General features: G+C 50.1%; 1 protein-coding gene across 2 annotated transcripts; it reads right to left on the bottom strand.

Moving 5' to 3' along the window:
- Nucleotides 1-2,021: 2,021 nt before the first annotated feature.
- On the bottom strand, nt 2,022-22,505 carry LOC117386504 (disks large homolog 4-like). Of its 2 annotated transcripts, XM_033983878.2 has the most exons (18): nt 22,429-22,505; nt 21,238-21,363; nt 14,555-14,605; nt 12,839-12,963; nt 12,347-12,516; nt 11,275-11,411; nt 9,298-9,439; nt 8,776-9,032; nt 8,045-8,147; nt 6,906-6,999; nt 6,639-6,815; nt 6,293-6,330; nt 6,153-6,200; nt 5,603-5,704; nt 4,226-4,398; nt 3,767-3,876; nt 2,418-2,509; nt 2,022-2,286 (listed from the first exon to the last, which is right to left on the bottom strand). In XM_033983878.2, the coding sequence occupies exons 1-18, from the start codon at nt 22,456-22,458 to the stop codon at nt 2,180-2,182; spliced, it is 2,082 nt and encodes a 693-aa protein (XP_033839769.1). In that variant the 5' UTR covers nt 22,459-22,505; the 3' UTR covers nt 2,022-2,179. The 2 variants fall into 2 exon arrangements, with proteins under 2 accessions (XP_033839769.1, XP_033839768.1); XM_033983877.2 differs by lacking the exons at nt 21,238-21,363; nt 22,429-22,505 and adding an exon at nt 16,872-16,971.
- Between the last annotated feature and the right edge of the window lie 1,975 nt (nt 22,506-24,480).

Genomic DNA, 24,480 nt, shown 5'->3' with positions numbered 1-24,480 from the left:
CTGTAGTCCATGGAGTTAGCATGGAGGAGGTGGGGTTTGTAGTCCTTTAGCGCGGCTGTAGTCCATGGAGTTAGCATGGAGGAGGTGGGGTTTGTAGTCCTTTAGCATGGAGGAGGTGGGGTTTGTAGTCCTTTAGCGCGGCTGTAGTTCACCACGTTAGCATGGAAGAGGTGGGGTTTGTAGTCCTTTAGCGTGGCTGTAGTCCATGGAGTTAGCATGGAGGAGGTGGGGTTTGTAGTCCTTTAGCGCGGCTGTAGTCCATGGAGTTAGCATGGAGGAGGTGCGGTTTGTAGTCCTTTAGCATGGAGGAGGTGCGGTTTGTAGTCCTTTAGCATGGAGGAGGTGCGGTTTGTAGTCCTTTAGACGAGTGGTGGGTGACCATGGAGGATCATGGTTGTGTAGTCCTTTAGCGTGAGGGGGTGTGGGATTTGTAGTCCATTATTCATCATAGATATAGATATAGATTTATTTATTCATTATAATAATTTCTCTATTGAAGCCCTGAAAAGACTGTGTGTTGAGCCCCATCGTTTGAACTATGTACACACACACAAGTCTTATATTTACACACACACATCTTATATTTACACACACACATCTTATATTTACACACACACATCTTATAATTACACACACACACACACACATTTATCTCTCCAGTCAGAACCAATACATCCAGAAATCAAGATTCTATAAATAGAGAAGTTCGTCAAGAGTTCAGGGGGCGTGGCCTCGAGACGGCAAGGGGTGGGGGTCACTTTAGACCAGGTTTAGTCCGGGTTTAGAGGAGGTTTAGACCAGGTTTAGTCCAGGTTTAATCCAGGTTTAGACCGGGTTTAGTCCGGGTTTAGTCCAGGTTTAGTCCAGGTTTAGTCCGGGTTTAGAGGAGGTTTAGTCCAGGTTTAGTCCAGGTTTCGTCCAGGTTTAGACCGGGTTTAGTCCAGGTTTAGTCCGGGTTTAGAGGAGGTTTAGTCCAGGTTTAGTCCAGGTTTCGTCCAGGTTTAGACCGGGTTTAGTCCAGGTTTAGTCCAGGTTTAGTCCGGGTTTAGTCCGGGTTTAGAGGAGGTTTAGTCCAGGTTTCGTCCAGGTTTCGTCCAGGTTTAGACCAGGTTTAGTCCAGGTTTAGACCAGGTTTAGTCCAGGTTTAGTCCAGGTTTAGTCCAGGTTTAGTCCAGGTTTAGTCCAGGTTTAGTCCTCTTTCAGGCCTACTCTTTAGGGGGTGTGGGGTCAGGATGATGAGTATAAAGCTAGAGGAACCATGGATACTGTGGCAGTTGTGGCGACCATGTTGTGACTGTGGGAAGAGCAGAGTTGTGATAAAACACGTCACAGGTCTATTGCAGTTACAGTATTTTTTATGTCTCTACGCTGTCAGACACATTCATTCATAATTATCGTGTTTATCGAGTTTACGCACTATACAAACACAATGATGTTTATATAGTGAGAGCACAAAACGTCACATGTTGTAACAGGCGCTCTCCCTGTTAGTGCTGTTTGTTTTACAGTCACAACATGGCCGCCGGGACTGGGTGTGTTTCTGTAGGTTACCATGGCGATCATTCCTTCTAGTTTATATTCATACCGCATTGTTTTAGGCCATAGAAATCACAGAAGCCGCAGGTTTCCCTATACCACACACACGGAGCGTCTGTAGTGCGTCCTCAAGTGGCCGCTAACGTGTACTACACTTAACAGTTTGCTCGGCTCAAAACGGATGAACTGGGTTTAAACTCTGATCTTTACGTGTTTCGTCGGTTCTTGACTAAAGTGCAGTGTGTGCTCCAACACGGCGGCCATCTTGGGTGTGTGAGGTTCAGGTCTGCGGCGTCTGTGATTCCTGAGGTCTGCGCTCCTCAGGGGGGCGTTAGGGTGGTGCGGGGGTTTTAGGCACTCCTGGGGGAATAAGGGTGCTCCCGGTGGATGTTACAGGCGTCTGGGGACCTTGGCCTGTTTTTGGGGTAGTCGTTGGGGGATGTTATAGGCGCTCTGGGGTGTTTTTGGCGTACTCATCGGTGTTTTAGGGGTACTCGTTGGGGAGTGTTAGAGGCGCTCTTGTTGGGTGTTTCTCAGGTACTCATCAGGTGTTTTTGGGGTTCTCGTCAGGTGTTTCTGGGGAACTCGTCGGGTGTTTCTGGGGTAATCATTGGGTGTTTTTTGGGGTACTCGTCGGGTGACGTTAGAGGCGCTCTCGCTGAGGCACCCAGATGTAGGGTCCGCTCTGCTCCTCGATCACCACCTTCACGTGATGATACACCTCCTCGAAACTGTCCCCGCCCACGACCGCTGCAGAGGGAGGAGAAAGAACGTTAGATCATCAGGAGGGAGGAGAAAGAACATGAGAACAGCAGGAGGGAGGAGAAAGAACGTTAGATCATCAGGAGGGAGGAGAAAGAAACAGCAGAGACCAAACTCACCGGTGAAGCACTGGAGAAAGTCCTGCTCCAGTTTCAGAGCTCGGTCCAGAGCTTTTCGAGCCTGATCCTCAGACAAACGTTTGTTCAGATCTCTGCACAAAAACAACGTTTAAAACAAAAGAACAAGAACACGCGTGTTTAATATTATAAGAACAAGAACATGTGTATGTTAATTGAACACTGAGGTCAAACTGAGGTTAAACTGAGGTCAAACTGAGGACACTGAGGTCAAACTGAGGACACACTGAGGTCAAACTGAGGACACACTGAGGTCAAACTGAGGACACTGAGGTTAACCTGAGGTCAAACAGGTCAAACTGAGGTCAAACAGAGGTCACATTGAGGTCACACTGAGGTCCCATCATAGACCTTCTTAAATGCTGGTCAGACGAGTCACAGACTGAAGACGTGACGTCTCCACAGAGACCACGAGTGTCAGAGCAACCACAGAGCCAATCAGGAGAGAGGATGATGAAGGCCACGCCCCTTCAGCCCACACCACTGGTTTAACAGAGGGCGGACGCTTAGCACCTGTTGCTAACGCTAGCAGGAGTGACGAGGACAGAAGGACCTGATTTGTTTGTTCTTAAAACCCCAGGGTCAGGACTTAATGTCGTCACAGGTTTTATTTTCAGGTGTAGATCATTTCGGTCGATTGTGTGATTTCAATTTTTATTAGGCTCAGAAATTAGCATTAGCATTAGCATTAGCATTAGCCCTGACACACAAAGACATTTGTAAAGTATCCAACATGTTAGTGATGTCCACCAGCTCCCTGTCCACTGTCTGACCTCTAACCTCTGACCCCCTCAGGAGACATTACATGACAGAGGAAATGATCCGACTGTCCCTCCGACCAGAAACTCCCCACTGAGGCAGTTCACTCTGTGTTAAACAGCGCCCCCTGTGTCTGTCCCTGTGTCAGACTCATTCTGGTCTTAAATGTTCGTATTAACCCTCTACATGATCCTGGGCTTTTTATTTCACTATTCGCTCCTGTTAGCGTTAGCAACAGGTTTGATTGACAGCGTTGCTAAGCGTCCGCTCCCTGTTAAACCAGTGGTGTGGGCTGAAGGGGCGTGGCCTTCATCATCCTCTCTCCTGATTGGCTCTGTGGTTGCTCTGACACTCGTGGTCTCTGTGGAGACGTCACGTCTTCAGTCTGAAACACGCTGCTAGAAAAATGTGACTTTTAACATAAAACACACTGGGGTTGATTTGATTTCTGTGGTAAAACACGCTAAAAACACGCTCCTAGAACACGCTAATAGAACATGCTAATAGAACACGCTAATAGAACATGCTAATAGAACATGCTAATAGAACATGCTAATAGAACACTGACGTACAGGATGTTCTCGAGGGAGCGCGGTCGGATGAAGATGGCGATGGGGTGCAGCTGCGCCACCTGCAGGCGTCGGACGGCGTTGGCAGAAACGTCCAGGATACAGTGTTTCCCCTGAGAGTCAAACAAACGACAAACAACAAACATGTCACATGTACGACCGCCACAGGCACACGGGGACTAAACCCAGTCTTGGTGGGGTCTTTTTGGCTCAGGGGGGTCTAGCTGGACTAAACCCGGTCTTGGCGGGGTCTTTTTGGCTCAGGGGGGTCTAGCTGGACTAAACCCGGTCTTGGCGGGGTCTTTTCGGCACAGGGGGGTCTAGCTGGACTAAACCCGGTCTTGGCGGGGTCTTTTCGGCTCAGGGGGTCTAGTTGGACTAAACCCGGTCTTGGCGGGGTCTTTTCGGCTCAGGGGGTCTAGTTGGACTAAACCCGGTCTTGGCGGGGTCTTTTCGGCTCACCTGCTCGGCGACCTGTCTCACGCTCTGCACGCTGGTTCCGTACAGGTGACTGTTGTATTGCCCCGCCTCTATGAAGCGATGTGATTGGATGTCACGCTCCATCTGTTCCCGTGACGACACAAAGTGGTAGTCCCGCCCATCGATCTCGTAGTCCCGTCTCGGACGCGTCGTGTCTGCCAAAAAAGGGCAACAGGAAGTGAGACATCTACAGCCAATCATATTTAACACGGATGACATCACACTCAGTGACGTCAGGTGTGTGTTGTGTGTGTGTTGTCGTCTCAGTGAGTTCAGGTGTGTGTTGTTGTCGTCTCAGTGAGGTCAGGTGTGTGTTGTTGTCGTCTCAGTGAGGTCAGGTGTGTGTTGTTGTCGTCTCAGTGAGGTCAGGTGTGTGTTGTGTGTGTTGTTGTCTCAGTGAGGTCAGGTGTGTGTTGTGTGTGTTGTTGTCTCAGTGAGGTCAGGTGTGTGTTGTGTGTGTTGTTGTCTCAGTGAGGTCAGGTGTGTGTTGTATGTGTTGTTGTCTCAGTGAGGTCAGGTGTGTGTTGTGTGTGTTGTTGTCTCAGTGAGGTCAGGTGTGTGTTGTGTGTGTTGTTGTCGTCTCAGTGAGGTCAGGTGTGTGTTGTTGTCTCAGTGAGGTCAGGTGTGTGTTGTGTGTGTTGTTGTCTCAGTGAGGTCAGGTGTGTGTTGTGTGTGTTGTTGTCGTCTCAGTGAGGTCAGGTGTGTGTTGTTGTCTCAGTGAGGTCAGGTGTGTGTTGTTGTTGTTGGACATTTCAAAATCCAGTGTGAATAAAAAAGAACTGTGACCCCTGACCCCATCTGGAGTATGACATCATCACATTCTACAGTCTGAAAATGACCAGTTGACCCTTTGCAGATGATGTCATCCACATTCTCTGGGGGTGTGATGCTAACTGGAGGCACTGCTGTGTCTGAAGCTGTTACTTAAATTGGACTTTAATCTGAGATTTGGTCAAACACAATCTGACCATAAAGAGCTGATCTGTGCTGTTAAACAAGTCCCTCAGATATCACAGTCACACGCTAGCATTAGCATTAGCGTTAGCATTAGCATTAGCATTAGCATTAGCCAACAGTTTTTCAGTCTCATCTTTTTGTGTTAAATCAAATTCAGGACCATGAGCTCTTTAAATCACTGTTGTGTTTTTTATTGAGTTGGAACGTAAAATTCTTTTGTCAGTGTTAATGTGTGATTGTGTCTCCATGGTAACTGCTGAACATTCTATCATAGAGTTACATGTAGAACACCCCCAGTGTGATGTCACTGCAAAAAATCAAGGAGCGTCCTCAAGGAAAAACTGGTTCTTGCCCCCAACTGGGTCTGGACCGGGTCTAGACCGGGTCTGGGTCAGAACTCACGGGGGACGCAGGAGCCGAACTTGTCAGGGAACTCGGACAAAAGGTCGTCGTTGATCCGGTCTTTGGTGGGACCAAGGATTATAACAGGACGAGCGTAATCCACTGAAACACACAAAGAATCATCAATATAAACCAGGACTAAACAGGGACTAAACAGGGACTAAACAGGGACTAAACTAGGACTAAACAGGGACTAAACCAGGACTAAACCAGGAATAAACCGGGACTAAACAGGGACTAAACCAGGACTAAACCAGGACTAAACAGGGACTAAACCAGGACTAAACCAGGACTAAACCGGGACTAAACCAGGACTAAACAGGGACTAAACCAGGACTAAACCGAGACTAAACTAGGACTAAACCAGGACTAAACAGGGACTAAACCAGGACTAAACTGGGACTAAACCTGGACTAAACCTGGACTAAACCAGGACTAAACAGGGACTAAACAGGGACTAAACCAGGACTAAACCAGGACTAAACCGGGACTAAACCTGGACTAACCCGAAACTAAACCAGGACTAAACCAGGACTAAACAGGGACTCACCTTCGATCTGGGTGACGAGTTCGTAGCTGTGGACAAAACCTTCTCGACCTGAGGAAAATAAAGAGGTGACATTTGATGAATCCTGGTCTGGACCCAGGTCTAAACCAGGACTTGGTCTGGTCCTGGTGATTCAGACTCACCTTTGGTCTTCATACGGGCCCACTCTTTACGCTCGACTCTGCAATGAAACAGCACAAAGTTCAACAACGTCTCTGTTTAAGGGCCCACAGGACTCTAAAATGGGCCCACATTAAAGGGCCCACATTACTCTATTAAAGGGCCCACATTAAAGGGCCCACATTACTCTATTAAAGGGCCCACATTAAAGGGCCCACATGACTCTATTAAAGGGCCCACATTAAAGGGCCCACATGACTCTCCAGACACACAGGGCTAAATGAATGAAAGTGTTTTTGTCCAATCAGAGGTTTTCCAGTGTAACCCCACCCCCTCTGCCCCGCCCCCTCTGCCCCGCCCCCTCTGTACCTGTGCTTGGACGGCACGTAGCCCAGCTCCTCTAGCTCCCCCTGCTGGGTGAGTCGTCGCGCCTGCCACCACTCGTCATCACTGGAGTCGACCACATGAAGAACCTCCCCAAAGTTAAAGTCCAAGGCCTGAGACAGAACGCCGCAATCCCACTGTTTATCATAGTCAAAGAGCGCCCTGACCGGGGGGAGAGGGGGGGAGGAGGGGAGAGAGGCGTTAGGTGTTATCCTGCTGTAGATGCTGCGTCTCCTACAGGAGGTGCTGTACCTGATGTAGAAGGAGCGTGGGCTCCTCAGACTCCCAGAGCTGTTCATCATCTGCTCCCTCAGGTCATGGATCTTTGCCTCAAAACGACTGTACTCTGGAAAAAGTACATGAGTATATGAGTATATGAGTATATGAGTACATGAGTACATGAGTACATGAGTATATGAGTACATGAGTACATGAGTATATGAGTACATGAGTACATGAGTACATGAGTACATGAGTATATAAGTACATGAGTATATGAGTATATGAGTACATGAGTACATGAGTATATGAGTACATGAGTACATGAGTATATGAGTACATGAGTATATGAGTATATGAGTATATAAGTACATGAGTATATGAGTATATAAGTACATGAGTATATGAGTACATGAGTACATGAGTACATGAGTATATGAGTACATGAGTATATGAGTATATGAGTACATGAGTACATGAGTATATGAGTACATGAGTATATGAGTACATGAGTACATGAGTATATGAGTATATAAGTACATGAGTATATGAGTACATGAGTATATGAGTATATGAGTACATGAGTATATGAGTACATGAGTACATGAGTATATGAGTACATGAGTATATAAGTACACGAGTACATGAGTATATAAGTACATGAGTATATGAGTACATGAGTATATGAGTACATGAGTACATGAGTATATGAGTACATGAGTATATGAGTACATGAGTACATGAGTATATGAGTACATGAGTATATGAGTACACGAGTATATAAGTATGTGTGTACACGAGTATATGAGTATAAACAAGTACATATGTACACAAGTACTCAAGTACACAAATATACAAGTATATAAGTACTCAAGTATATAAGTCCGAGAGGAAAGGCTGTACATGGATCAATCTGATATCGATATCGGTATCATGGTATCGGTAACAGCTGCCAGACATTTATAGAGTATCGATCCTCCTCAGACTCACAGAGGAGGAGATAAAGCAGCTGAAGATGGTCTGAGATGGTCTGAGATGGTCTGAGATGGTCTCAGATGGTCTGAGACAGAGGTGCTTTTGTATCTGGTAACTTCCAACTAATACAACTGTTGGTCTTTTGGGCTGTATTTTTCTTGGACCTGGTCTGGAGAGTGGGAGGGCATCTGACTTACCTTCGGGTCTGTACTGGGCGAGGATGGTGACCGTCTGCCCGGCGTTCTTCAGAGCTGCAGCCGCCTGTTCATGAGTGGCATATCTGAGGTCCACACCGTTCACCTGGAACAGAAGAACATGAAGAGCATGAAGAACACGAGGAGCGTGAAGAACACGAGGAGCGTGAAGAACACGAGGAGCGTGAAGAACACGAGGAGCGTGAAGAACACGAGGAGCGTGAAGAACACGAGGAGCGTGAAGAACACGAGGAGCGTGAAGAACACGAGGAGCGTGAAGAACACGAGGAGCGTGAAGAACATGAGGAGCATGAAGAACACGAGGAGCATGAAGTACACGAGGAGCATGAAGTACACGAGGAGCATTAGGAACACGAGGGACAAGAACATTAAGAACAGGAGGAATGTGAGGAAAGTAAAGAACACATGGAACATGAGGATCATGAGGAACATAAGAAAAAGGTCTGAACCAGATCTAAACCTCGGTCTAACCCCGGACTATCCCAGTCTAATCCTGTTCTAAACCCGATCTAACCCTGGCCTTACTCCGGTCTAAACCCCAATCCAAACCTCGTCTAAACCCGGTCTACACCCACCCTAACCCGGGTCTAACCCCGGCCTGACCCCGGCCTGACCCCGGCCTGACCCCGGCCTGACCCTAGTCTGACCCCGGCCTGACCCCGGCCTGACCCCGACCTGACCCCGGCCTGACCCCGGCCTGACCCCAGACTCACAGACAGGATCTGGTCGCCCTTCCGTAGTTCTCCGCTGAGGTCGGCTGGTCCCCCCGACAAGATGAACGAGATAAAGATGCCCTCCCCGTCTTCTCCGCCCACGATGTTGAAGCCGAGTCCCGACGAGCCGCGCTGCACCACCACACGCCGCGGCTCGTCTCCCATCATGCACCGGGACACGGGTGAGTACCTGCGCGGGGGCGAGGGGGGAGGGAGGGCCGCCGGGTACTCACACATGTACTCTGGCTCCATGTATGCTGCAGAGACACAGAGAGTTAGACTGGACCTGGACTGGACCAGGACTGGACCTGGACTGGACCAGGACTGGACCTGGACTGGACCAGGGCTGGACCAGGGCTGGACCAGGGCTGGACCAGGGCTGGACCAGGACTGGACCAGGACTGGACCAGGGCTGGACCAGGGCTGGACCAGGGCTGGACCAGGACTGGACCAGGACTGGACCAGGACTAGGTTTAGTCCTGTTATAGTCCGGTTATAGTTCTGGTTTTCATCCGGACTCACAGCTGATGTCGGGGGGGCTGTATCTCTCTTGGGGCTGGGAGAAGTGTGACGGCGCCACCTTCAGGTAGACCACGTCTCCAGTGTTTTTCAGAGCCGCCACGGCGTCTTCGTGAAGGACGTCCTCTAGACACATGTGGTTTACCTGGGACCAGAACCAGATCAGGATCAGAACCAGACCCAAACAAACACCTGAGACCCAAGACCCCGCCCAAAACCCGACCAGAACCAGACCAAACCCAGACCAAAGAGAGAAAGACGTCCTCCAGGCACGTCAGGGACCAGAACCAGATCAGACATTCTGAGGTGCCAAGGAAAAGGCAGTTGACCGTGAGCGCCCCCTGTCTGTGGGTGTTTGAGGAGCTTTGAGAAAGTTCATGTTTTGAAAATAGAAAACTGTGTGTGTAAATACAGTCCAGCAAAAAAGTGTTTATTCATCCTCCAACTGTTCAAGTTCTCCCAAAAAGACAAGACGCCTGTAATTTTCATCATAGTTTCACTTCAACTATGAGACAGAAAGAAACGAGGGAATCACACTGTAGGATTTTTAAAGAATTAATTGGTAAATTCCTCGGTAAAATAAGTATTTGTCTCCTACAAACAATAAAGATCTGTGTCTCTCTCAGACCTGTACCTTCTTCTTTCAGAGGCTCCTCTGTCCTCCACTCGTTCTCTGTATTAATGGCCCCTGTTTGAACTCGTCCTCAGTATAAAAGACACATGTCCACAACCTCAAACAGTCAGACTCAAACTCCACTATGGACAAGACCAAAGAGCAAAGGAACCACAAACAAAACTGTAGACACCAGGCCCCGAACACTCAATCTGCAACAGGTAAGAGCTGGAGTCAACAAATCAACTGTGGAGCAAGTATTACAAAATGGAACAAGACCAAGACCTGGGGCTCCACCAAGATCTGACCCCGTGGGGTCAAAATGACACAAGAACAAAGAGCAAAAACCCCAGAACCACACGACCGAGTGAATGACCTGCAGAGAACTGGGACCAAAGTAACAAAGGGACCATCAGTAACACATGACACCACCAGGGACTCAAATCCTGCAGTGCCAGACGTGTCCCCTGATTAAGACAGGACATGTCCAGGCCCGTCTGAAGTTTGACAGAAGCATTTGGATGATCCAGAAGAGGATTGGGACAATGTCACATGGTCAGATCAAACCAAAATACAACTTTTTGTTAAAAACTCAACTTGTGTTTGGAAGAGAAAGAATGCAGAGTCTCATCCAAAGAACATCAGACCTACTGTGAATCATGAGGGTGGAAACATCATGCTTTGGGGCTGTTTTTCTTTAAATGGACCAGGACGACTGATCTGTGTAAAGGAAATAATGAACGGGGCCATGTATCGTGAGATTTTGAGTGAAAACCTCCTTCCATCAGTGAGGACATTGAAGATGAAACGTGTCTGGGTCTTTCAGCGTCACAATGATCCAAACACATCGCCCGGGCAACGAAGGAGAGGCTTCATAAACAGCATTTCAAGGTCCTGGAGTGGCCCAGTCTCCAGATCTCAACCCCATAGAAAATCTTTGGAGGGAGTTGAAAGTCCATGTTGTCCCAAAACATCACTGCTCTAGAGGAGATCTGCAGGAGGAACGGACCAAACTACAGCAACAGAGAAAACCTCTGGAGACAGAAAACGACCTGTCACTGCAACAAAGAGAATGTAACAAAGTATGAGACGAACTTTTGTTATTGACCAAATACTTATTTTACAACATCATTTGGAAATCAATCCATTAAAAATCCTACAGTGTGATTTCCTGGATCTTTCATTCTGTCTCATAGTTGAAGTGAAACTATGATGAAAATCACAGGCGTCTCATCTTTTTAAGTGGAAGAACTGGAACAACTGGAGGAAGAATAAAGACTTTTTTGCCCCACTGTGTGTGTGTGTGTGTATATGTGTGTGTATGGGTGTGGGGTGTGTGTGTGTGTGTGTGTGTGTGTAGTACTCACGGCCAGGATCTTGTCCCCGATGCAGAGTCGTCCATCGCGGTGCGCGGCTCCGCCCTCGATGATCTTGGTCACGTAGATGCTGTTGTCTCCAGGAACATGCTGATTCCCCACTCCCCCAGCAATACTGAAGCCCAGCCCTGAAACAGACCAGAACCAGGTCTAAACCAGGTCTGAACCAGGTCTAAACTAGGTCTAAACTAGGTCTAAACCAGGTCTAAACCAGGACTAAACCAGGTCTAAACCAGGACTAAACCAGGTCTAAACCAGGTCTAAACCAGGTCTAAACCAGGACTAAACCAGGTCTAAACCAGGACTAAACCAGGTCTAAACCAGGACTAAACCAGGTCTAAACCAGGACTAAACCAGGTCTAAACCAGGTCTAAACCAGGACTAAACCAGGTCTAAACCAGGACTAAACCAGGACTAAACCAGGTCTAAACCAGGTCTAAACCAGGTCTAAACCAGGTCTAAACCAGGACTAAACCAGGTCTAAACCAGGACTAAACCAGGACTAAACCAGGTCTAAACCAGGTCTAAACCAGGTCTAAACCAGGACTAAACCAGGTCTAAACCAGGACTAAACCAGGTCTAAACCAGGACTAAACCAGGTCTAAACCAGGTCTAAACCAGGTCTAAACCAGGTCTAAACCAGGTCTAAACCAGGACTAAACCAGGTCTAAACCAGGACTAAACCAGGTCTAAACCAGGTCTAAACCAGGACTAAACCAGGACTAAACCAGGTCTAAACCAGGTCTAAACCAGGTCTAAACCAGGTCTAAACCAGGACTAAACCAGGTCTAAACCAGGTCTAAACCAGGTCTAAACCAGGACTAAACCAGGTCTAAACCAGGACTAAACCAGGTCTAAACCAGGACTAAACCAGGTCTAAACCAGGACTAAACCAGGTCTAAACCAGGTCTAAACCAGGTCTAAACCAGGTCTAAACCAGGTCTAAACCAGGTCTAAACCAGGTCTAAACCAGGTCTAAACCAGGACTAAACCAGGTCTAAACCAGGTCTAAACCAGGTCTAAACCAGGTCTAAACCAGGTCTAAATCTAGTCTCGGTCTCACCTTTGGGTCCTTTGAAGAGCTTGATCTGTGTGGCGCGCTCCTGAGGGGGGCGCCGGCGCAGCACGTACAGTCGCACCACTGGCCCCGCCTCTTTCAGCGCTTCCACGGCAACGGAGTGTGTGACCTCACGCACGTCCACGTCATTCACGAACACGATCGAGTCGTTCACCCTGATGACATCACAGTGACATCATCAGAGAGGCTTGGACTTTAGTCCTGGTTTAGTCCCTGTCCAGTCCCGGTCTAGTCCCGGTCTAGTCCCAGTCCAGTCCTGGTCCAGTCCCGGTCCAGGCCCCGGTCCAGGCCCCGGTCTAGTCCCCGTCCAGTCCTGGTCTAGTCCCGGTCTAGACCCGGTCTAGTCCCGGTACAGACCCGGTCCAGTCCCGGTCCAGTCCCGGTCCAGTCCCGGTCCAGTCCCGGTCCAGTCCCGGTCCAGTCCCGGTCCAGTCCCGGTCCAGGCCCGGTCCAGACCCGGTCCAGTCCCGGTCTTACCTCAGTCTGCCGTCCTGGCTGGCGGCTCCTCCTGGGATGATTTTGGTGATGAAGATACTGGGGTCGTCTCCGATGTGAGGATTATCTGTCCCTCCTGCGATGGAGAAGCCCAAGCCCGAGTTCCCCTGGAACCAGACCAGAACCGGGTCAGAACCAGACCAGAACTAGACCAGAACCAGACCAGAACCAGGTCAGAACCAGACCAGAACCAGGGCAAGAGCTGGTCAGGACTAAGACTGGATCAGGACCAGAGTCAGAGGAGCAGAGACAGAGGAGCAGAGACAGAGGAGCAGAGGAGCAGAGCCAGAGGAGCAGAGACAGAGGAGCAGAGGAGCAGAGACAGAGGAGCAGAGACAGAGGAGCAGAGGAGCAGAGACAGAGGAGCAGAGACAGAGGAGCAGAGACAGAGGAGCAGAGAAGCAGAGACAGAGGAGCAGAGACAGAGGAGCAGAGGAGCAGAGACAGAGGAGCAGAGACAGAGGAGCAGAGGAGCAGAGACAGAGGAGCAGAGACAGAGGAGCAGAGACAGAGGAGCAGAGAAGCAGAGACAGAGGAGCAGAGACAGAGGAGCAAAGGAGCAGAGCCAGAGGAGCAGAGACAGAGGAGCAGAGACAGAGGAGCAGAGACAGAGGAGCAAAGGAGCAGAGCCAGAGGAGCAGAGACAGAGGAGCAGAGACAGAGGAGCAGAGACAGAGGAGCAGAGACAGAGGAGCAGAGGAGCAGAGACAGAGGAGCAGAGACAGAGAAGCAGAGACAGAGGAGCAGAGGAGCAGAGACAGAGGAGCAGAGGAGCAGAAACAGAGGAGCAGAGGAGCAGAGCCAGAGGAGCAGAGCCAGAGGAGCAGAGGAGCAGAGACAGAGGAGCAGAGACAGAGAAGCAGAGGAGCAGAGACAGAGGAGCAGAGGAGCAGAGCCAGAGGAGCAGAGGAGCAGAGACAGAGGAGCAGAGACAGAGAAGCAGAGGAGCAGAGACAGAGGAGCAGAGGAGCAGAGACAGAGGAGCAGAGACAGAGAAGCAGAGACAGAGGAGCAGAGGAGCAGAGACAGAGGAGCAGAGGAGCAGAAACAGAGGAGCAGAGGAGCAGAGCCAGAGGAGCAGAGCCAGAGGAGCAGAGGAGCAGAGACAGAGGAGCAGAGACAGAGAAGCAGAGGAGCAGAGACAGAGGAGCAGAGGAGCAGAAACAGAGGAGCAGAGGAGCAGAGCCAGAGGAGCAGAGCCAGAGGAGCAGAGGAGCAGAGACAGAGGAGCAGAGACAGAGAAGCAGAGGAGCAGAGACAGAGGAGCAGAGGAGCAGAGCCAGAGGAGCAGAGGAGCAGAGACAGAGGAGCAGAGACAGAGAAGCAGAGGAGCAGAGACAGAGGAGCAGAGGAGCAGAGCCAGAGGAGCAGAGCCAGAGGAGCAGAGCCAGAGGAGCAGAGACAGAGGAGCAGAGACAGAGGAGCAGAGACAGAGGAGCAGAGACAGAGGAGCAGAGGAGCAGAGACAGAGGAGCAGAGACAGAGGAGCAGAGACAGAGGAGCAGAGGAGCAGAGACAGAGGAGCAGAGGAGCAGAGACAGAGGAGCAGAGACAGAGGAGCAGAGGAGCAGAGACAGAGGAGCAGAGACAGAGGAGCAGAGGAGCAGAGACAGAGGAGCAGAGGAGCAGAGACAGAGGAGCAGAGACAGAGGAGCAGAGGAGCAGAGACAGAGGAGCAGAGGAGCAGAGGAGCAGTACCCGTTCCAGTGTGATCTCCTCGTACTCCAGTTCTCCGTCAGACCCGTTCATCTGAAACAGAAACAGACTCATTAAACTCCTCATCCTCGGCCTGTCGCCACGGCAACAGCAGCTGTCGAGAGGTTACCACGGCAACTGCATCACCGTCACCCAGGCAACGACATCTCCTCTATCACTCCATCACCCACACAGAACCAGGACTGAACCAGGACTGAACCAGGACAGAACCAGGACAGAACCAGGACTGAACCAGGACTGAACCAGGACTAAACCAGGACAGAACCAGGACTGAACCAGGACAGAACCAGGACTAAACCAGGACTGAACCAGGACTGAACCAGGATTAAACCAGGATTAAACCAGGACTAAACCAGGACTAAACCAGGATAGAACCAGGACTGAACCAGGACTGAACCAGGACAGAACCAGGACTGAACCAGGACAGAACCAGGACAGAAGCAGGACAGAACCAGGACTGAACCAGGACAGAACCAGGACTGAACCAGGACTGAACCAGGACTAAACCAGGACAGAACCAGGACTGAACCAGGACAGAACCAGGACTAAACCAGGACTGAACCAGGTCTAAACCAGGACTGAACCAGGACTGAACCAGGACTAAACCAGGATTAAACCAGGACTAAACCAGGACTAAACCAGGATAGAACCAGGACTGAACCAGGACTGAACCAGGACAGAACCAGGACTGAACCAGGACAGAACCAGGACAGAACCAGGACTGAACCAGGACAGAACCAGGACAGAACCAGGACAGAACCAGGACTGAACCAGGACTAAACCAGGACAGAACCAGGACTAAACCAGGACAGAACCAGGACTGAACCAGGACTGAACCAGGACTAAACCAGGACTAAACCAGGACTAAACAGAACTAAACCAGGACTAAACCAGGACTGAACCAGGACTAAACCAGGACTAAACCAGGACTAAACCAGGACTAAACCAGGACTAAACCAGGACTGAACCAGGACTAAACCAGGACTAAACCAGGACTAAACCAGGACTGAACCAGGACTAAACCAGGACTGAACCAGGACTAAACCAGGACTAAACCAGGACTAAAGGCTTTAACAGGGACAGAGGATTGTTCTATTTTTACAGAACAAGAAAAACGTCTTTAGTCTCAAACACATGAATTATTCAGGAGCCACACACAGATGCCCTCCCCGTGTGTCAGATTGTGTCAGATGCCCTCCCCGTGTGTCAGATTGTGTCAGATGCCCTCCCCGTGTGTCAGATGCCCTCCCCGTGTGTCAGATTGTGTCAGATGCCCTCCCCGTGTGTGTGTGTGTGTGTGTGTGTGAGACTCAGGAGCAGCTGTCAGCCCAGAGAGAGAGAGAGAGAGAGAGAGTTATGTAACAGTTATGAAGGAGGAGAGAAAAGAGGGAGAGACAAGGAGCAGAGAGACAGAAGGAAAGAGAAAGAATGGAGAGAGGAGAGAGAGGAGATAGAAGAGGAGATAAAAGAGGAGGGAGAGGAGGGAGAGGAGGGAGAGGAGGAGGAAAAAGTCATCTAAAGTGAGAGGTAATTACAGCGGCACATTTCCCATGATGCCTCAGTGTGATTCTGTGTTAGATTTAAATGAATGTTAGCTTTAGCCGCTGTTAGCACCTTTTAATGCTAATGCTAATGCTACTCTGGTGAAGGGGGTGTGTCCCATCTGGGTTCAGTCCCGGTTTAGTCCTGGTTTAGTCCTGGTTCAGTCCTGGTTTAGTCCTGGTTTAGTCCTGGTTTAGTCCTGGTTTAGTCCTGGTTTAGTTCAGTTCAGAAGGAGAGATGAGAGATGGGGTGGAGGTAAAAGAGGAGGAGAGGGGGATGGAGGTAAAAGAGGAGGAGAGGGGGGTGGAGGTAAAAGAGGAGGAGAGGGGGGTGGAGGTAAAAGAGGAGGAGAGGGGGGTGGAGGTAAAAGAGGAGGAGAGGGGGTGGAGGTAAAAGAGGAGGAGAGGGGGTGGAGGTAAAAGAGGAGGAGAGGGGGGTGGAGGTAAAAGAGGAGGAGAGGGGGATGGAGGTAAAAGAGGAGGAGAGGGGGATGGAGGTAAAAGAGGAGGAGAGGGGGTGGAGGTAAAAGAGGAGGAGAGGGGGGTGGAGGTAAAAGAGGAGGAGAGGGGGGTGGAGGTAAAAGAGGAGGAGAGGGGGGTGGAGGTAAAAGAGGAGGAGAGGGGGATGGAGGTAAAAGAGGAGGAGAGGGGGGTGGAGGTAAAAGAGGAGGAGAGGGGGGTGGAGGTAAAAGAGGAGGAGAGGGGGGTGGAGGTAAAAGAGGAGGAGAGGGGGATGGAGGTAAAAGAGGAGGAGTTACCAGGAGTCTCTGTCGGTGGCGTTTGGCGCGGCGAACGTTGTTGATGAAACGGCGACCCATCTTTTTGGCGTACCACACCGATACAAACATGCCTCCTACTCCTACCTCCTAGATCCTACCTCCTACACCCTACCCCCTAGATCCTACCTCCTAGACCTTACCTCCTAGATCCTACCTCCTAGATCCTACCTCCTTGATCCTACCTCCTTGATCCTACCTCCTTGATCCTACCTCCTAGATCCTACCTCCTAGATCCTACCTCCTAGATCCTACCTCCTAGACCCTACCTCCTAGACCCTACCTCCTTGATCCTACCTCCTAGACTCTATCTCCTAGATCCTATCTCCTAGATCCTACCTCCTAGATCCTGCCTTCTACCTCCTAGATCCTACCTCCTCAATCCCACCTCCTAACTTCTAGATCCTACCTCTTAGGTCCTCCCTCTTAACTGCTACTTCCTAGCTCCTACCTCCTATGTCCTACCTCCTAGCCCCTACTCCTAACTTGTACTTAGCCTCCTTGTCTCCTAGTTCCTGCCTCTTCGTCTCCTACCTCCTAGCTCCTACCTCGTACCTAGCCTCCTCGTCTCCTAGTTCCTACCTCTTTGTCTCCTACCTCCTAGCTCCTATCTCCTACCTGGCCGCCTCGTCTCCTCGTCTCCTCTGTCCTTCTGTTACATAAATCTCACGCCATCGCAAACGCAGCCTCAGAAATGTCCAAGAGCGACGCGGCAACGCACACATCCGAATGAACGAGAGAGCGAGGAGGAGGAGAGAGGGAGGGAAAACAGAGGGATGTCTCGAGGCAAAAGAGAAGAGAGAGAGAGACGGAGGGGGTGGAGCGGCGAAAGAAAAGAAGCCACACAAAAGATGTGATATGTCAAATAAAAATGGAAGGATGAGGGAGGAGAGCAGGGGCGAGCGAGAGAAGGATGCACGATGAAAGGAGGAGAGAGAAAGAAAAAAAGCTCTGAGCAGACGGAGGGAAAGAATGGAAATGAATGAGCGAGCGAAGGACGAGAGCACAGGGGAGAGAGAAAGTGAGAGAGGGGCGGGGGAGGAGCGAGAGGAGAGGGAAAAGAGAGAGAGGGAAAAGAGAGGGAGGAGCGAGAGGAGAGAGGGAAAGAGAGGGAGGAGAGGAAAAGGAAGAGAGTTTGGTCTAGTCCTGGTTTATTTCTGCTTTAGTCCTGGTTTAGTCCTGGTTTAGTCCTGGTTTAGTCCTGGTTCAGTCCTGGTTTAGTCCTGGTTCAGTCCTGGTTTAGTCCTGGTTTAGTCCTGGTTTAGTCCTGGTCTAGTCCTGGTTTATTTCTGCTTTAGTCCTGGTTTAGTCCTGGTTTAGACCCGGTTCAGTCCTGGTTTAGTCCTGGTTTAGTCCTGGTTTAGTCCTGGTTCAGTCCTGGTTTAGTCCTGGTTCAGTCCTGGTTTAGTCCTGGTTTAGTCCTGGTTCAGTCCTGGTTTAGTCCTGGTTTAGTCCTGGTTTAGTCCTGGTTTAGTCCTGGTTTAGTCCCGGTCTAGTCTTGGTTATATTTCACACAGGGCCTGAGGACCCGCCCACTCTGTGATGTCACCGCCCACAGAGAGAGAGGCCTGTCGCCACGGCAACCAGTGCCAGAGGAAAGGAAACGAGGAGATAGGACACGAGGAAGAAATATATGAAGAGATTATTACAACGGCAGAGTGGTTATCCTGTCCCCTCCTCTCAGGTGTTGGTTCAGTCCTGGTTCCGTCCTGGTTCCGTCCTGGTTCTGTTCTGGTTCTGTCCTGGTTCCGTCCTGGTTCAGTCCTGGTTCCGTCCTGGTTCAGTCCTGGTTCCGTCCTGGTTCCGTTCTGGTTCTGTCCTGGTTCTATCCTGGTTCCGTCCTGGTTCAGTCCTGGTTCCGACCTGGTTCTGTCCTGGTTTAGTCCTGGTTCAGTCCTGGTTCCATCCTGGTTCCATCCTGGTTCTGTACTGGTTCTGTCCTGGTTCAGCCCTGGTTCTGTCCTGGTTCAGTCCTGGTTCAGTCCTGGTTCAGTCCTGGTTCCATCCTGGTTCCATCCTGGTTCTGTACTGGTTCTGTCCTGGTTCAGTCCTGGTTCAGTCCTGGTTCTGTCGTGGTTCAGTCCCGGTTCAGTCCTGGTTCCATCCTGGTTCTGTCCTGGTTCAGTCCTGGTTCAGTCCTGGTTCTGTCCTGGTTCAGTCCTGGTTCCGTCCTGGTTCCGTCCTGGTTCTGTCCTGGTTCAGTCCTGGTTCTGTCCTGGTTCTGTCCTGGTTCTGTTCTGGTTCTGGAGGTTGTGGGTTAGACTCCTGCTCTCTTCTTGTCTCTGGGTTGTATTTTTAGCTCTCGTTGTTATTTCGGTCTCTCTTAAAATATCTCCTGGAGCTTTGTTCATAAATGCGTCTCAAAATCAAACAGTGGCAGCGCAGCAACATCCCACCGAGGTGTTCTGCATGTATGTCTACGGCCGAATGTTCAGCCGTTACCACGGTGACACTATGAAAAAAGTGAATTAAAAAGTGATTTAAAGAGCTCATGTTAGAGTTTGATTTTACACAAAAAGGTGTTAGCTGTTGGCTAATGCTAATGCTAATGCTAATGCTAGCTTGTGACTGTGATGTCATTACAGGGGGACTTGTTTCACAGCACAGACTGGTGTAGTTCAGATAAATCAGCTCTTTATGGTCACACTGTGTTAAAATAAAACTCAGATTAAAGTCTAAGACGCCTCAGACAAAGCAGTGCCTCCAGTTAGCATCACCACAGACAGTGGATGACATCAGCAGCACAGTAACTACAGTGGTATCAGGTCCTGTGTAGTACTCAGAGTATAGTACAGTGTGTTCACAGTGCGGTTTAACGTCTGTGATTTTTGTGACATTTGATGAGAACCACATTTAAAACAAGAAACACATTCAGAACAAGAACCACATTCAGAACAAGAACCACATTCAGAACAAGAACCACATTCACAAGAACCACATTCAGAACAAGAACCACATTCAAAACAAGAACCACATTCAGAACAAGAACCACATTCAGAACAAGAACCACATTCAGAACAAGAACCACATTCAGAACAAGAACCACATTCACAAGAACCACATTCAAAACAATATGAATCGAGATTTGAAAATGTGTCTGTTCAGTTTGTCAACTGATTGAATAAAGAGTCTGTACGAGGCTCCGCCCAGAAGCCTCACCCACGCTCCACGTGACAATCCTCCATAAATAAACAAAAACATGACACAAACTGTGCACTATGACGTGACAAACCTGGTGTGATGTGCAGTAGTTTCATTAGTGCGATGCAGCTGAGTGTGATAGTGCTCTGAAGGGGGAGGGGCTTAGCACAGAGAGCAAAGGGAGGAGAGACTCAGAGCGACAGAAATGAAAGTGAAACTTATAAAACTTGTTAATGTGATGTGTTACAGTTAATACCCCACAGAGGTAAATACCTCCTCTTTAATACCCCACAGAGGTAAATACCTCCTCTTTAATACCCCACAGAGGTAAATACCTCCTCTTTAATACCCCACAGAGGTAAATACCTCCTCTTTAATACCCCACAGAGGTAAATACCTCCTCTTTAATACCCCACAGAGGTAAATACCTCCTCTTTAATACCCCACAGAGGTAAATACCTCCTCTTTAATACCCCACAGAAGTAAATACCTCCTCTTTAATACCCCACAGAGGTAAATACCTCCTCTTTAATACCCCACAGAGGTAAATACCTCCTCTTTAATACCCCACAGAAGTAAATACCTCCTCTTTAATACCCCACAGGAGTAAATACCTCCTCTTTAATACCCCACAGGAGTAAATACCTCCTCTTTAATACCCCACAGAGGTAAATACCTCCTCTTTAATACCCCACAGAGGTAAATACCTCCTCTTTAATACCCCACAGAGGTAAATACCTCCTCTTTAATACCCCACAGAGGTAAATACCTCCTCTTTAATACCCCACAGAGGTAAATACCTCCTCTTTAATACCCCACAGAGGTAAATACCTCCTCTTTAATACCCCACAGAAGTAAATACCTCCTCTTTAATACCCCACAGGAGTAAATACCTCCTCTTTAATACCCCACAGGAGTAAATACCTCCTCTTTAATACCCCACAGAGGTAAATACCTCCTCTTTAATACCCCACAGAAGTAAATACCTCCTCTTTAATACCCCACAGAGGTAAATACCCCCGCTGTAAAGTGCAGTTCTAGTGTGTGTATAATCCTGGACACAGAGGTGGGTGAAGTGTCTTGCCAAAGGACACGAGAACATCAGTGTGCAGTAGAAGCAACAGTATTCGTAGTATTTGTAGTACTCACAGCAGCAGAAGTAGTAGTAACAGTACTGGTATGATTTGCAGTAGTAGTATTGACTCACAGTGAGGGGCGGGTGTGCGTATCCGTCGAGTCGTGTGTGGGGGGTGTGGTCTGAGCTGCGTCCGTGCGTCATGTGACCGGGGCTGGGGTCAAGGGGCGGTGTCTCATCGTCATGGTAACGGTACTTCTGCAACAAGAAATACATACAAGTGTAAACATTTGACCCATCCTCCAGTGTCTCTGGGTTAAACCTGCATTTGACCCGTCCTCCAGTGTCTCTGGGTTAAACCTGCATTTGACCCGTCCTCCAGTGTCTCTGGGTTAAACCTGCATTTGACCCATCCTCCAGTGTCTCTGAACGACTGTCACTGGAGGATTTGACTCATGGTGCAAGTTTTTAGAACCAGGACTAAACCAGGACTAAACCAGGACTGAACCAGGACTAAACCAGGACTGAATCAGGACTGAACCAGGACTAAACCAGGACTGAACCAGGACTGAACCAGGACTAAACCAGGACTAAACCAGGACTGAACCAGGACTAAACCAGGACTGAATCAGGACTGAACCAGGACTAAACCAGGACTGAACCAGGACTGAACCAGGACTAAACCAGGACTAAACCAGGACTGAACCAGGACTAAACCAGGACTGAATCAGGACTGAACCAGGACTAAACCAGGACTGAACCAGGACTGAACCAGGACTGAACCAGGACTAAACAGGACTAAACCAGGACTAAACCAGGACTAAACCAGGACTGAACCAGGACTAAACCAGGACTGAACCAGGACTGAACCAGGACTAAACCAGGACTAAACCAGGACTGAACCAGGACTGAACCAGGACTAAACCAGGACTAAACCAGGACTAAACCAGGACTGAACCAGGACTAAACCAGGACTGAACCAGGACTAAACCATCAGGACTCCATTTGGACCAGAACACAGAACCAGACTAAAGCAACACGTACCTCCAAACAGGTTTATACCGGGACCTGCTTGGATTCAGCCCTAAACCGGGACTAAACCGGGACTAAACCCGGACTAAACCAGGTCTAAACCAGGACTAAACCAGGACAGACACAAGGTCTAAATCAGAACTAAACCAGGACTAACTCGAGGCTTGCTCAGCTCTGAACCGGGACGACACTGTACCGCGTCAAAATCTGGACTAGACCAGAACCAGACCGGGACCAGACCGGGACCAGACCGGGACCAGACCGGGACTAGACCGGGACCACGTGCCGTACCTTGGTGGTGACGATGCAGAGACAGTCCATGTCCCCATCACGCGCCCTCACATCCTCCTCGTTCCCTCCTTCCTCGCTCGCGTCCTTCCTTCCTTCTTTCCTCCCTTCCTCGTTTCCTCGTCTCCTCGCGCGCGCCCCCGTCTCTCGTGAATGGCGGGAGATCGCGGTGAATGGCGGTAAAATGGGGCTGCGCTCGCGCCTCTTTCCCTTTTTTTCCGCTTTTATTTATTTATTTTCTGTTATTTATTTGATTCTCTTTGGGAGGGATGGGGAGGTGTTGCCATGGAAACCTGCAGCTGTTGCCCCGGTGACGCTGCTGCAGCTGTTTCCAGGCAACAGGAGGCTGTAGGAGCGAGGAGACAAGGAGCTAGGACACGAGGAGAGAGGAGATGAGGAGAGAGGAGATGAGGAGACGAGGAGACGAGGAGAGAGGAGATGAGGAGAGAGGAGATGAGGAGACGAGGAGAGAGGAGATGAGGAGACGAGGAGCTAGGACACGAGGAGAGAGGAGATGAGGAGAGAGGAGATGAGGAGACGAGGAGACGAGGAGAGAGGAGATGAGGAGAGAGGAGATGAGGAGACGAGGAGAGAGGAGATGAGGAGACGAGGAGCTAGGACACGAGGAGAGAGGAGATGAGGAGACGAGGAGAGAGGAGATGAGGAGAGAGGAGATGAGGAGAGAGGAGAGGAGGAGCTAGGACACGAGGAGAGAGGAGACGAGGAGCTAGGAGAGGAGGAGAGAGGAGATGAGGAGAGAGGAGATGAGGAGACGAGGAGAGAGGAGATGAGGAGAGAGGAGACGAGGAGCTAGGACATGAGGAGACGAGGAGCTAGGAGAGGAGGAGAGAGGAGATGAGGAGAGAGGAGAGGAGGAGCTAGGACACGAGGAGAGAGGAGACGAGGAGCTAGGACACAAGGAGAGAGGAGAGGAGACAAGGACAGAGGAGAGGAGATGAGGAGAGAGGAGACAAGGAGCTAGGACACGAGGAGAGAGGAGATGAGGAGAGAGGAGACGAGGAGCTAGGACACGAGGAGCTAGGAGAGAGGAGACGAGGCGCTAGGAGACGAGGAGAGGGGAGATGAGGAGAGAGGAGATGAGGAGACAAGGAGCTAGGAGACGAGGAGAGAGGAGATGAGGAGAGAGGAGATGAGGAGACAAGGAGCTAGGAGACGAGGAGAGAGGAGATGAGGAGAGAGGAGATGAGGAGACGAGGAGAGAGGAGATGAGGAGAGAGGAGATGAGGAGACGAGGAGAGAGGAGATGAGGAGAGAGGAGACGAGGAGCTAGGACACGAGGAGAGAGGAGATGAGGAGACGAGGAGAGAGGAGATGAGGAGAGAGGAGACGAGGAGAGAGGAGATGAGGAGAGAGGAGACGAGGAGCTAGGACATGAGGAGAGAGGAGATGAGGAGACGAGGAGCTAGGAGAGGAGGAGAGAGGAGATGAGGAGAGAGGAGAGGAGGAGCTAGGACACGAGGAGAGAGGAGACGAGGAGCTAGGACACAAGGAGAGAGGAGAGGAGACAAGGACAGAGGAGAGGAGATGAGGAGAGAGGAGACAAGGAGCTAGGACACGAGGAGAGAGGAGATGAGGAGAGAGGAGACGAGGAGCTAGGACACGAGGAGCTAGGAGAGAGGAGACGAGGCGCTAGGAGACGAGGAGAGGGGAGATGAGGAGAGAGGAGATGAGGAGACAAGGAGCTAGGAGACGAGGAGAGAGGAGATGAGGAGAGAGGAGATGAGGAGACAAGGAGCTAGGAGACGAGGAGAGAGGAGATGAGGTGCTAGGAGACAAGGAGATAGGACACGAGAAGAGAGGAGATGAGGTGCTAGGAGAGAGGAGACGAGGAGGATGCTGTGTTTGCTCCAGTTCTGGGCCCAGGCAGAGTCCAGATCCAAACCAGGTCCTGGTCCAGGACTACACCTCACAGACCAGAGTCTGGACCAGGACGGACCTGAATCGGACCAGGGCCATGGTCCAGACCGTCATCTCTGAGGGTCTGGGAATCAAACCTGAAACCTTGTGGCTGTGGGTCGTGTAAACCAGGTCTAA

This window comes from Periophthalmus magnuspinnatus, chromosome 18 (assembly GCF_009829125.3).
Source record: "Periophthalmus magnuspinnatus isolate fPerMag1 chromosome 18, fPerMag1.2.pri, whole genome shotgun sequence".
NCBI classification, from domain to species: Eukaryota; Metazoa; Chordata; class Actinopteri; order Gobiiformes; family Gobiidae; genus Periophthalmus; species Periophthalmus magnuspinnatus.
This window is presented reverse-complemented; position numbering and strand designations above follow the sequence as displayed.